The following is a 13,985-nucleotide window of genomic DNA, read 5'->3' as shown; positions in this document are numbered from 1 at the left end:
TCATGCAGATCAATACCAGATAAATGAATGATCCAATCAAAAAGTGGGCCAAAGAACCGAACAGACATTTCTCCAAAGAAGACATATGATGGCTAATGTGCTTTGTTGCTCAGTCGTGTCCGACTCTTTGTGACCCCAAGGACTGTAGTCCACCAGGCTCCTCTGTCCACAGGGTTTCTCCAGGCAAGTATACTAGTGCGGGCTGCCATGGAGTTCACTGGAGATGGCTAAGAAACACATGAAAAGATGCTCAACATAACTCATTAACAGATAAATGCAAATCAAAACCACAATGAGGTACAACTCATGCCAGTCAGAATGGCTGCCATCAAAAAAGTCTACAAACAATAAAGGCTAGAGAGGGTGTGGAGAAAAGGGAACCCTCTTACACCATTGGTGGGAATGCAAACTAGTATAGCCACTATGGAGAACAGTGTGGAGATTCCTTAAAAAACTGGAAACAGAACTGCCATGCGACCCAGCAATCCTGCTGCTGGGCACACATACGGAGGAAACCAGAACTGAAAGAGGCACATGTATTCAATGTTCATTGCAGTACTGTTTACAATAGCTAGGACGTGGAAGCAACCTAGATGTCCATTGGCAGACAAATGGATAAGGAAGTTGTGGTACATATACAAAATGGAATATTACTTAGCTATAAAAAAGAATACATTTGAGTCAGTTCTAATGAGGTGGATGAAACTGGAGGCCATTATACACAGTGAAATATACAGAAGTATACAGAAAGATAACACCAATACAGTATATTAATGCATATATATGGAATTTAGAAAGATAGTAACAACGACCATATATACAAGATGGCAAAAGAGACACAAATGTAAAGAAGAGACTTTTGGACTACGTGGGAGAAGGCGAGGGTGGGATGATTTGAGAGAATAGCATTGAAACATGTATATTATCATATGTAAAATAGATGACCAGTCCAAGTTCAATGCATGAAGCAAGGCACTCAAAGCCAGTGCACTGGGACAAGCCAAAGGGATAGGGTGAGGAGGGAGGTTGGGGGGGCGGGGTGTGCTCAGGATGAGGGGACACATATGGACTTGTGGCTGATTCATGTCTATATATGGCAAAAACCATCACAATATTGTAAAGTAATCAGCTTCCAATTAAAAAAAAAATCAGTCTGCCAATTTAACAAAGGATGACTCCAGATAAGACAGCATTGTGGAATGGAGGTAGAGAATAGGGTTTTGAGTGTTAAAGTCCATTATTACTAGTCAGGATCACATTATAAACTCCAAGACATCTCATTACATATGATTTTGACTATTTTAATGAAGCCAAATGAACAACTAAAACTTTATGTGATATAAAAGGCTCAGGGAGCTGGAAAAAATCTGAGCTTATCCCTAGTATTCACTTCCCAGTATTCAATAAAACAGCTGCCTGTGTTCTGAGTTCATACCATCACCTGTCCACCTAAGTACCTCACAATGGGTTAGTTAAGAATTACTTAACAGAGATGAAGAAAATCAAACAATCTTTCTAGGTATGATCTCTCTTAAGATAGCATTAAATAAAGATTAACAAAGAACTCCTACAGCACAGAGTTCTCTTACAAGGTCAGAGAAAGTAAATTTTAGTTAATTACATAGAGCTTTTAGAAACATGGGAAAATGTTAATACTGTGTTAAGTAAGAACTAGGCCATAAACAAGTATATCACAGGTTCTCTTAAAATCTGCAAATATATTAAGGTATTTCCCAAGTGGAATAATATCCTTTATTCTCCATACTTTTCTGTACCTTCCAACTTTTCCATAATAAGCACAAATCAGTTTTTTAATGAGTTTTTTTTTTGTAGCAACATTTATTATATATTCTTTTTGAGTGTTTTTACTCATAATTGCTCTTTTACACTCAACAGACAGAAAAAGGCAAATATTTACTCTGCATTATGATAAAAACACACATGGACATCACCAGATGGTCAACACCAAAATCAGATGGATTATATTCTTTGCAGCCAAAGATGGAGAAGCTCTATACTGTCAACAAAAACAAGACCAGGAGCTGACTGTGGCTCAGATCATGAACTCCTTATTACCAAATTCAGACTCAAATTGAAGAAAGTAGGGAAAACTGCTAGGCCATTCAGGTATGACCTAAATCAAATCCCTTATGATTATACGGTGGAAGTGAGAAATAGATTTAAGGGCCTAGATCTGATAGACAGAGTGCCTGATGAACTATGGAATGAGGTTCGTGACATTGTACAGGAGACAGGGATCAAGACCATCCCCATGGAAAAGAAATGCAAAATAGCAAAATGGTTGTCTGGGGAGGCCTTACAAATAGCTGTGGAAAGAAGGGAGGAGAAAAGCAAAGGAGAAAAGGAAAGATATAAGCATCTGAATGCAGAGTTCCAAAGAATAGCAAGAAGAGATAAGAAAGCCTTCTTCAGCGATCAATGCAAAGAAATAGAGGAAAACAACAGAATGGGAAAGACTAGAGATCTCTTCAAGAAAATCAGAGATACCAAGGGAACATTTCATGCAAAGATGGGCTCGATAAAGGACAGAAATGGTATGGACCTAACAGAAGCAGAAGATATTAAGAAGAGGTGGCAAGAATACACAGAAGAACTGTATAAAAAAGATCTTCACGAAACAGATAATCACGATGGTGTGATCACTAATCTAGAGCCAGACATTCTGGAATGTGAAGTCAAATGGGCCTTGGAAAGCATTGCTACAAACAAAGTTAGTGGAGGTGATGGAATTCCAGTTGAGCTGTTTCAAATCCTGAAAGATGATGCTGTGAAAGTGCTGCACTCAATATGCCAGCAAATCTGGAAAACTGAGCAGTGGCCACAGGACTGGAAAAGGTCAGTTTTCATTCCAATCCCAAAGAAAGGCAATGCCAAAGAATGCTCAAACTACCGCACAATTGCACTCATCTCACATGCTAGTAAAGTAATGCTCAAAATTCTCCAAGCCAGGCTTCAGCAATATGTGAACTGTGAACTTCCTGATGTTCAAGCTGGTTTTAGAAAAGGCAGAGGAACCAGAGATATCAAATTGCCAACATCCGCTGGATCATCGAAAAAAGCAAGAGAGTTCCAGGAAAACATCTATTTCTGCTTTGTTGACTATGCCAAAGCTTTTGACTGTGTGGATCACAATAAACTGTGGAAAATTCTGAGAGAGATGGGAATACCAGACCACCTGACCTGCCTCTTGAGAAATCTGTATGCAGGTCAGGAAGCAACAGTTAGAACTCAACATGGAACAACAGACTGGTTCCAAATAGAAAAAGGAGTACGTCAAGGCTGTATATTGTCACCCTGCTTATTTAACTTCTATGCAGAGTACATCATGAGAAACACTGGACTGGAAGAAACACAGGCTGGAATCAAGATTGCCAGGAGAAATATCAATCACCTCAGATATGCAGATGACACCACCCTTATGGCAGAAAGTGAAGAGAAGCTAAAAAGCCTCTTGATGAAAGTGAAAGTGGAGAGTGAAAAAGTTGGCCTAAAGCTCAACATTCAAAAAAACGAAGATCATGGCATCCGGTCTCATCACTTCATGGGAAATAGATGGGGAAACAGTGGAAGCAGTGTCAGACTTTATTTTTTTGGGCTCCAAAATCACTGCAGATGGTGATTGCAGCCATGAAATTAAAAGACGCTTACTCCTTAGAAGAAAAGTTATGACCAACCTAGATAGTATATTCAAAAGCAGAGACATTACTTTGCCAACAAAGGTCCATCTAGTCAAGGCTATGGTTTTTCCTGTGATCATGTATGGATGTGAGAGTTGGACTGTGAAGAAGGCTGAGCGCCGAAGAATTGATGCTTTTGAAGTGTGGTGTTGGAGAAGATTCTTGAGAGTCCCTTGGACTGCAAGGAGATCCAACCAGTCCATTCTGAAGGAGATCAACCCTGGGATTTCTTTGGAAGGAATGATGCTAAAGCTGAAACTCTAGTACTTTGGCCACCTCATGCAAAGAGTTGACTCATTGGAAAAGACTCTGATGCTGGGAGGGATTGAGGGCAGGAGGAGAAGGGGACGACAGAGGATGAGATGGCTGGATGGCATCATTGACTCGATGGACGTGAATCTGAGTGAACTCCGGGAGTTGGTGATGGACAGGGAGGCCTGGCGTGCTGCGATTCATGGGGTCGCAAAGAGTCGGACACGACTGAGCGACTGAACTGAAATGAACTGAACTGATGATAAAAACAGATTTGACCTCCTAGACTCTCTGGAAAGAGCAGTTAACACCCCAAGATGTGGTTTATAGTAACCTTTGTTCATTTTCCACTATATAGCTGGTCTTTCTCCTATTTATTTATAGTAAATATTTCCTAAGGTATATTATTTCCCTTTTGCTTTGCTATCATCATTTTGTCATGCATAACTTGATAACTATGCCAATGAACCTGTCAAGTTTTAATGGTTTTATATAATAGAAAAACCTCATCTACTCCAAGATCAGAGTATATTTTTCTATCATAAAAGGGATTTCATTGGTTTTGATTGATCACATAGTTCATGAACAATGTATACTTTACCACACTTACTGAAAGATCTATAAAAACATATTGTAAATCCTTTTCTGAACAGTTATCCCAGTGACTTTTCAGCTTAAACTTTAAAGAAAAACTATTTCTAAAATTAAGATTTTTAACTACAGTTATTTTTAAGTGTTGATGAGTATTAAGTCTAAAGTCTCACTAATCCATGATATAATATCATACAAATATTCAGATTTCCAACCTCTTATCAACAGTTACTAGGAAAAGTAATTATGACAGAAAGCCAAGATCAAGGATCCGGTGTAAGACATTACTATGCTTATGGAGAGTTAACTATTTTCAGTTTGTAAAGAAAAATAAACTAGCACTTGATTTCACCCTTTCAAAATGAGAGGAGGTGGAATTCCCTTCTTCTTTTTTTTCCCTTCTTCTTAAAAAAATACTTATAATTGAACTGATGGAAACAGAGTAGATTGGTGGTTTCCAGGGGAAAATGGGTGACAGTGGTCAAAGGGTACAAATTTCCAGTTATAAGATGAATAAGTTCTGGGAATATAATGTACAGCATGTTGACTATAGTTAACAATACTGTACTGCATATTTAAATGCTGCTAACAGAATAAATCTCAAATGTTGTCAACAGCAAAAATGAAAAAAAGAAAGAAGCAACTATATGAAGTAATGAATATGTTAACTAATCTCATTATAATCATTTCATAATATATACATATATCAAATCATCACACTGTACACCTTAAACTTACACAATGTTATATGTCAATTAAATCTCACTATATACACTGGGGGGCTTCCCTGGTGGCTCAGATGGTAAAGAATCCACCTGCAAAGGGGGAGACCTGGGTTCGATCCCTGGCTTGGGAAGTTCCCCTGGAGGAGGGCATGGCAACACACTCCAGTATCCTTGCCTGAAGAATCCCAATGGACAGAGGAGCCTGGTGGGCTATAGTCCACGGGGTTGCAAAGAGTTGGACATGATTGAGTAACTAAACACATAACACACTGGGAGAAGAAAGAAAAAACCAGAACATATGTATTTAGAGCTCTAAAAGAGTGCATTTTAAAAAATGCAACATATATACACTGCTGTATTTTACATGGATAGACAATACAGTCTTACTGTATAGCACAGAGAACTCTGCTCAATGTTATGTGGCAGCCTGGATGGGAGGTGAGTTGGGGGGAAAATAGATACATGTATATGCATAGCTGAGTCCCTCTGCTGTTCACTTGAAACTATCACAGCATTGTTAATCAGCTATACTCCAATATAAAATTAAAAGTCTAAAAAACTGATTTAAAAATAATTCTAGATTTTACAAGATGTACAATATAGGGCCCACTGACTTGATAAATTATATTAATTTGGTCACATTTGATTTCAGTTTCTGTGTTACCCTAAGGTGAGTGTTTTTAGTTTCTTGGGTAGCCACTTCAGTCTGTTTTCCTTTTACTCCCCTTTTTCATTTTGTTCCTATTTTTTCCCCTTAAGATGTATCCTTTTCCACTTCCCATTATGTATTTGTTTCCATTTTTGTAGAAAAGGTGGAGCTGATAACATTTTTCATCTGAAAGGGCAGTTAAGCTCCATAGTCAGGTAGACCAGTTGAAGTTGACAGTGATCAGACACATTAATTGAGAATAATCAAGTTATACCATGCAGGAGATAGCTGACATACTCAAATATCTAAATCAAACACTGGAAATCATTTGCACCAGCTTGGCAAATCACTTTGATGTTGCATTCCACATAAGTTAAGCAAAAAAAAAAAAACAAAAAACGCTTCTTGACTATATTTCTGCATGCAATTCTCTTCTGAAACATAAAGAAAATATGTAGTTTTTAAAACAAATTGTGATGGATGTGATGTGATGGATGATGTGTATACTGTACAATAATGTGGGATGGAAGAGTTTGTGGAGCAAGTGACATGAACCACCACCACCATACCAAATGCTGGTCTTCATCCAAAGAAAGTGATGTAGTGTATATAGGGGGACTGGAAGGGAGTGCTCTGTATTGGACTCCTTCTAGAAAACCATTAATTCCAACAAGTACTACTCCCAATTAGACCAACTGAAGGCAGCACTTCATGAAAAACATCTGGAATCTTTGCTCAAGAAGATAACAAGTTTTGGCAAGATGGAATTATGAAGTTGCCTGTAAAATGGCAGAAAGTAGCAGAACAAAATGGTAAATGTGTTGTTCAATAAAGTTTTTGGTGAAAATTAAAGATGTGTCTTTTATTTTTACTTAAAAAAACCAAAGAACTTTTTGGCAAACTAAATACCATGTTCATGGACTGGAAGAATTTATATTGTTAATATCACCACACTATCCAAGGCAATCTACAGATTCAAGATAATCCCTATCAAAAGACCTAAGAAATTTTTCACATAACTAGAACTAAGTCTAAAATCTGTATGAAAACACAGAATATTCCAAAAGCCAAACCAATCTTGAGAAAGAAAAACAAAACTGGAAGTATCACATTCCCTAATTTCAAAATTTACTGCAAAGCTACAGTGACCAAAACAGTTTGGTACTGTAAAACAGACATATAGATCAATAGAACAGATATAGAGTACCCAGAAATAAACTCATGCTTATAGTTAATTAATCTACACAAAGAAAGCAAGGATATACAAGAGGAAAAGATAGCTTCTTCAATAAATTGTTGGGACAACTGGACAGCTATATGCAAAAGAAAAAAACTTTCTCAAACCATATACAAAAATAAATACAAAATGCTTTAAAGCCTTAAAAGTAAGACCTGAAACTCCTAGAAGAAAACATAGGCAGTACACTCTTTGACATTGATGTTAATATTTTTTTGGATATGTCTCCTCAGGCAAGGGAAACAAAAGCAAAAATAAACAACTGGGACTACATCAAAATAAAAAGCTTTTGTACAGCAAAGGAAGTTATCAACAAAATTAAAAGGTAGCCTAATGAATGTGAGAAGATATTTGCAAATTATATATCTAACAAGGAGTTAATATCCAAAATACTCAAAGAACTCATACAACTCAACTTCAAACAACAAACAACCTAATTAAAAAATGAGCAGAGCACCCACATAGACGTTTTTTCCAAAGACAAAATATAGATGGCCCAAAGACTCAAGAAAAGATGCAGGACATCACTATCCTCAGAGAAATGCAAGTCAAAACTACAGTGAGGTATCACCTCACACCTGTCAGAATGGTTATTATCCAAAAGTGAAAGAGGAGAGTGAAAAAGTTGGCTTAAAACTCAACATTCAAAAAACGAAGATCATGGCATCCAGTCCCATCACCTCATGGCAAATAGATGGGGAAACAATGGAAACAGTGAGAGACTTTATTTTCCTGGGCTCCAAAATTGCTGCAGATGGTGACTGCAGCCATGAAATTAAAAGACGCTTCCTCCTTGGAAGAAAAGCTATGACCAACCTAGACAGCGTATTAAAAAGCAGAGACATTACTTTTCTGACAAAGGTCCGTCCTAGTCAAAGCTATGGTTTTTCTGGTAGTCATGTATGTATGTGAGAGTTGGACTATAAAGAAAGCTGAGGGCCAAAGAATTGATGCTTTGGAACTGTGGTGTTGGAGAAGACTCTTGAGAGGCCCTTGGACTGCAAGGAAATCAAACCAGTACATCCTAAAGGAAATCAGCCCTGAATATTCATCAGAGGGAGTGATGCTGAAGCTGAAACTCCAATACTTTGGCCACTTGATGCGAAGAACCGACTCACTGGAAGAGACCCTGATGCTGGCAAAGATTGAAGGCGAGAGGAGAAGGAGACGACAGAGAATGAGATGGTTGGATGGCATCACCAACTCAATGGACATGAGTTTGAGCAAGCTCTGGGAGTTGGTGATGGACAGGGAAGCCTGGCGTGCTGCAGTCCATGGGATCGCGAAGAGTTGGACACGACTGAGCAACTAAACTTAATTATACAAAGGAGCTAGTATTAAGCTTTAAATATGAATTTTTAAAAAAAAGGAGATACAAGAATGAAATGAGACTATTTAACAATCAATTTTTAGAATGCAAATGGTAGATCTCACAGCAAAAATAAATAAATAAATAAATGCACAGGGAGCCACCATCACTCATTCTTGTCTAATATTCCTTACTTTCTATTCTCTAGACACTCAACACCCTGGATCACTCACTCTACTGTTTGTAAATCTTCATCTTCTCTCCTCTCACATATAATCCTACCATGCCAAGATCATACAATTCTTATATTTCCTTACTCCATAACTTCTGCCTTTTATTCCACAAACCTAATTTTCCAGTTTCTTGAAAAGCACCCTTGCCAGATATTACTGTGGTTCTTCCACTCCTATGGAATTCTATCTAAAAGAATTCCATCTAAAAGAATTCCCTACATAATCTTTTTTCCTGTTTGTCCACATCTGAGAGAATAAGACAATTTCAAGGCTTCAAAAGAGATGCTCCTTTCACAATACACACAGAAAGAAAAGCACAAACACTGTTCTCCTCTTGCCTACTTTGCCGAAGAGGTCCTGGGCCAAATTTTCCTCAGCACGGGTGCTACATGCTTCCTGCATGTGGATATTCAAGTCCTGCCTCTCGCCTATACCATCGTGATCTCTGAAAGAGGGTTCTGGAGGCATAGAAAGAGCCAGGGTCTTCTGGTTGTGGTGTTATCTAACCATGATACTAAACGTTCTTATCACAAGAAAAAAATTGTTAACTATATGTGGTGACAAAGCTTAGCTAAACTTATTGTGATAATCACTTCACAATATATATTAATACATATATCAAATCTTTATGTGCTACATCTAAAACTAATACAATGTTATATAGCAATTATGTTTTTTAAAAAAAGATTAACACTACAAAAATACCTTCTGGTCAGTACCAGAAACAGTAAGAACAGTTCTATATTCTCAGAAAATCTTCATTCTGTGGATCTAATTCTTTTTACCTCAAGTCACCTGAATGTGAAGAGTAGACTCAGACACTGTGCACTAACATAAGGAAATGATAGGAACACTTGCCAGAGGCAAGTCCACACCTGAATATCTTTTTCCTTTGGAGCTCTTCAAAGCTGCCACATTTCAATTGATTCTTAACTTTTCAATTATTAACACTTAACTTTTGGAAGGGCATTTCTTGCTTCTCTTGGTGTAGTCAATTGCAAAGTTTATCCCTGTATATTCCCCTGATACACAGAACTGCAGGTATGCCAATTTCTAACAGAGACATGCAGGTAAGTTCTTCAGAAAGCCTAGATGATGCAAAATTCACAAGCACTGCCAACTACTATGAGTGCAGCAAGAAAACCCTGAAGATTTAAGAGCAATTTTAAAATTCCAAAATAAGTACATAAAATAGCAACTGATACTATTTTAAAAAACTAGAATGTCGTTTTTAAAATGCCTTTTTTAGACTACTCTTATTAAACTAGACACTATGAAGAAAGTACTCTACAGTTAAAAGTTTTAGAAGTGATACATATTATATCCCAAACTTTGTTTGGCTGTGGAAACTTCTGTAACATCTTTCAACAGGATAATCTGTGACATGGTTTGACAGATTAGTCAATGTTATTTCAAATTCTATTCTTCATATTAGCATAAATAATATTAAATCAATATTTATGCTTAGAATTATAAGTAAGTTACAAAAACACCTCATTTGTTATATAAGACATAACTAGATAGACTGTGAGCACATCATATTCTGAAATCCTAGTATGGGAACAGCCTAGCTTATACTACACAAATCTAATTACATGGAAAGGACATGGTAGCAGAAAACATTTCAAAATGAAATGATCAGGATTCAACCTATTTTAGTGAAGGCACATATGATTATCTACAAGTCTCCTAACTGATAAAGGCTGCTAGTCTTGCCCATCTCTAATCCTTTCTTCTTTAAAATGCTACAGTTGTTTTTCAAAACGAATTGATGGTAACGTTCCCCTACTTCAAAAGCTTTCCGTAGCTTCCAGGGCTTCAAAATCAGAGAATTCGAAATTTTTAATGCTGCAAATCTGGCTTCAGTCTAACTTTCCAAATTCTTCTGCCACATCCACACCACCTGCCCAGTTCTAGCCATACAAGGTAGTCATATCTGTTTCGTGCTTCTCTGCCTCTGGAATTGTCATTCCCCTTTCTTCTCTCCATTTGTTAAATTATTTCTCATCTTTCAACACCCAACCCAAGTGACTTTTCACATTAGCAATAACATACAAATTCACTTCATTTCACTTAAGAAAAGTCACTACTGTATTTAATTATAGAATAGCAACTTTTCCACCTACGAAGACATGAATACTACTGACTTTGATTAGTTTACTTGTAGTGAATATTCTGGAGAAGGCAATGGCACCCCACTCCAGTACTCTTGCCTGGAAAATCCCATGGATGGAGGAGCCTGGTAGGCTGCAGTCCATGGGGTTGCGAAAAGTCAGACAGGACTGAGTGACTTCACTTTCACTTTTTACTTTCACGCACTGGAGAAGGAAATGGCAACCCACTCCAGTGTTCTTGCCTGGAGAATCCCAGGGACGGCAGAGCCTGGTGGGCTGCCGTCTATGGGGTTGCACACAAAGTTGGACATGACTGAAGTGACTTAGCAGCAGCAGCAGCAGTGAATATTCTAAAAATCTCTCTCTCTCCTAGATTCAGTTCTCAGATTCAATCCCGTAGTTGCTTAATGAATACCGAATACATACGAGACATAGTCTTAGATTCTAAGTCTGGGCCCAACACCTGTTCTACAGCTAGATGCATACGCAATAGGATGCATAATACGCAAGTGGGAGTTTTCCTCATGTTCCAAAACTGCACCTAAGGTCAGAAGCTGAGGATAATTAGGTGCCCCTTCTTCTAGTTTTAAGGAGCCAACAGAAACTGGCACAGCTCCTCCTCTTAGGGCTTACCGAGAGTTCCATTTCCTTTAAACCAACACTGCCATCAATATTCTAACACCTTTCCTTCCATACATATCTAAAAAGGCTTTAAAAACAAAAGAGGGGTTATTGGACTTTGAGAGGAACATAATGTTTATGAAAGAAGGATATTCTCTCTCCTCTTACAGCAAAAAAGCAGTGTCATAACTAATCGAAAAGGTAAGAATCCAAGCTTGAAGTCAACTGAAAGAAAGGCAGACTGGTATTTCCTTCCCTGTTTGGGGGTCTGTATAGGCAAAAGACTTACTGACTTGCAACTCTATAATATGCTTAGGGGAAAAGAGAAGTGGGGAGAGAATGTGTGGAAAGTGTCACACAGGAAGGTAGGCAAGACTGTCACCCATCTTAAGTTCTTAGGAACCAAGAGGTATGAAAAATATAACCTTTTCCTCAGTGTGCCTGCAGGCCCTAGAACTGGCCATGAGAGGTAGATCTGATTGGGTAGGTCTTGAGGCAAAAAAAAAAAAAAGACACACATATCAGAGACACATGGTATGAATGCCATCATTTAGAAGATGTAACCAAATCTTGCAAGGGATTGCCAGTGCCTATGGAAGCAGGACAGACTTCAGCTCACTGTCAGCACAGTCAGCACATCTTCATTTAGCCTGTCTACAATGAACCTGAATAGTAGTACTGAACAGCCAAGAAGACTCAGTACTTGGCACATCATGTAGAATTCTGCCTCCCCTATCACTCCTCCCAGTTTCAACACCAGAGGAAAAAAACAGCTCAGGAAAGAGGGAAGGCAGAAGTGTGTGACCTGAAGTTTTCAGCCCCAGATTAAGGTCTATTCTATCCTGGGAAAAAGTGATAAGAGTACTGGATCAAGCCTGTGACTGATGCTACAATATGAAGAGAACTTACTCTTAAATGGGGGCAACCCACTCCAGTACTCTTGCCTGGAAAATTCCATGGACGGAGCAGCCTGGTAGGCTACAGTCCATGGGGTCACAAAGAGTCGGACACGACTGAGCAACTTCACTAGTCTTAAATAATAGACTGAGACTAGAACATTTAAAAATTATGGAAAAAGTGACAAGACATGTTAAGGTACTTGATATATCCAGTAGGAAAGGGGCTTTTAATATGGCAGAGTTGCAAGGCAGTTAGTTACTAGATAAAAAGCAAAACTGATTTATATTTATATCCCAGCAAATTGAGATCTTCAACAAACTGGTTACACGAAGATGGACAGTCTCTGAAATTAGTTTCCATATATACTGGTATTCCATCTCTTCATTCTTTTGTTGCATGTGTGAAATTTTGGTATGAGCTCTACTATACTATTTAAGTCTAGAACCAGTCGATCAACAGGCTCACTACTACTTGCACCTCTGTCTAAAAAATACTAAGTAGATAAGAAGTCATACTTCAACCTCTAGGAAGACAACAAAGTCACAGATAAGAATGGGTAAATAAGCATTTCTAATGATGGAGGATGATGAAAACAGTAATAGGTTTCCCAAGTAGGAAGGGAGGAGACTGATGAGAACACAGCTCATAGAGCAGAAATTTGACACCTCATTGCTTTCAGTGTTCACCTTTCAATAATCACACCAAAGAAGAAATCCACAAAGAGGTTTATCTGACAAAGAGGAAAAACCAGAATATTATAAATGGACATTGTTCAAAAGCATGATACAGAGGAAAGAAAATAAAGATTCTAGAGAAAGAGAGTAAGAGAAAAGCACGTGAAGGCTGAACAGGAAGTGGGACCTGAATTGCGGCTGCACATGGAGGGTGGACAGGCATGGATGGCAGACAGAGCAGAACAACTGCTGGGCGCATGAGAGACAATAATGTAGAGTGGCTGTGACACATTACAATATTAATACATACCGAGACTGAACTGCGGGAAATGCTCATAAATCTAACTGCAATTAGTACAGGTTTCTGGATTAGGAAGGACATGAAAAGGAAAGCAGAAGGTTAGAAGGTACATGTCATCGCCCCATTAAAGAGGTTTAATCTCTCGATGGAATGAATATATCCATCTTCTGCAGCATCAGCAAAAAAGCATGGCTTGTCTACCTGCTGTGAAAAGTAGATTTATAGTAAAAAGTCTCTTCCTTTCTTCCCTGGATGGGTACTGCTAACTTGGATCTCTCAGAACTGAGTTCTTAAAAATTCATACTACAAAAAGGGTTTCACTTTTAAATGGGGTTTCTGTTTTCATTTGCTGGGGAGAAAATTTAGAATGTGTTTTGTGATGAGCTTTATTGAATACCTTTACTGGCTGGAAAAATTGTGTTTATGTTTGTTTTTAGAGAACACCCTTCACTAACTTAATCAACAGACATTTGTTGGGCACTTGTCCTGTGCCAGGCAGTTTAACAGTAAAGGAAGAAACAGAGTTACTTTAATGCTAATCTAAGGATAAACTATGAAGATAGTGGAAGTATTGCTGGGCCCCTGCAAAAGCATGGGCTTGATGATGGGGAAGCTTGCTTCTCTTTAGAGATTTACTGGGGATCTGAATGGGTGTTCACTAATACAGTTTTGTTTTACAAT

At 38.2% G+C, this 13,985-nt stretch overlaps 1 protein-coding gene across 6 annotated transcripts in view; it reads right to left on the bottom strand.

Moving 5' to 3' along the window:
- The window catches only part of LOC120853514 (unconventional myosin-IXa), a 181,066-nt gene that overhangs the window by 16,388 nt on the left and 150,693 nt on the right, over positions 1-13,985 (bottom strand). For 4 of the 6 annotated variants that reach the window (XM_040227410.1, XM_040227411.1, XM_040227414.1 and 1 more), the window contains one exon: positions 13,314-13,367. The exons of the other annotated variants lie outside the window; for them this stretch is intronic. In XM_040227410.1, the coding sequence (XP_040083344.1) occupies positions 13,314-13,367 (54 nt within the window). The remainder of the gene's footprint in view (positions 1-13,313; positions 13,368-13,985) is intronic. 6 annotated transcript variants of the gene reach the window in all.

The sequence above is a fragment of the Oryx dammah genome, unplaced genomic scaffold, assembly GCF_014754425.2.
Source record: "Oryx dammah isolate SB20612 unplaced genomic scaffold, SCBI_Odam_1.1 HiC_scaffold_26, whole genome shotgun sequence".
In the NCBI taxonomy this organism is placed as follows: domain Eukaryota; kingdom Metazoa; phylum Chordata; class Mammalia; order Artiodactyla; family Bovidae; genus Oryx; species Oryx dammah.
The sequence above is the reverse complement of the archived record's forward strand: the minus strand, read 5'-3'. Positions and strand labels throughout refer to the sequence as shown.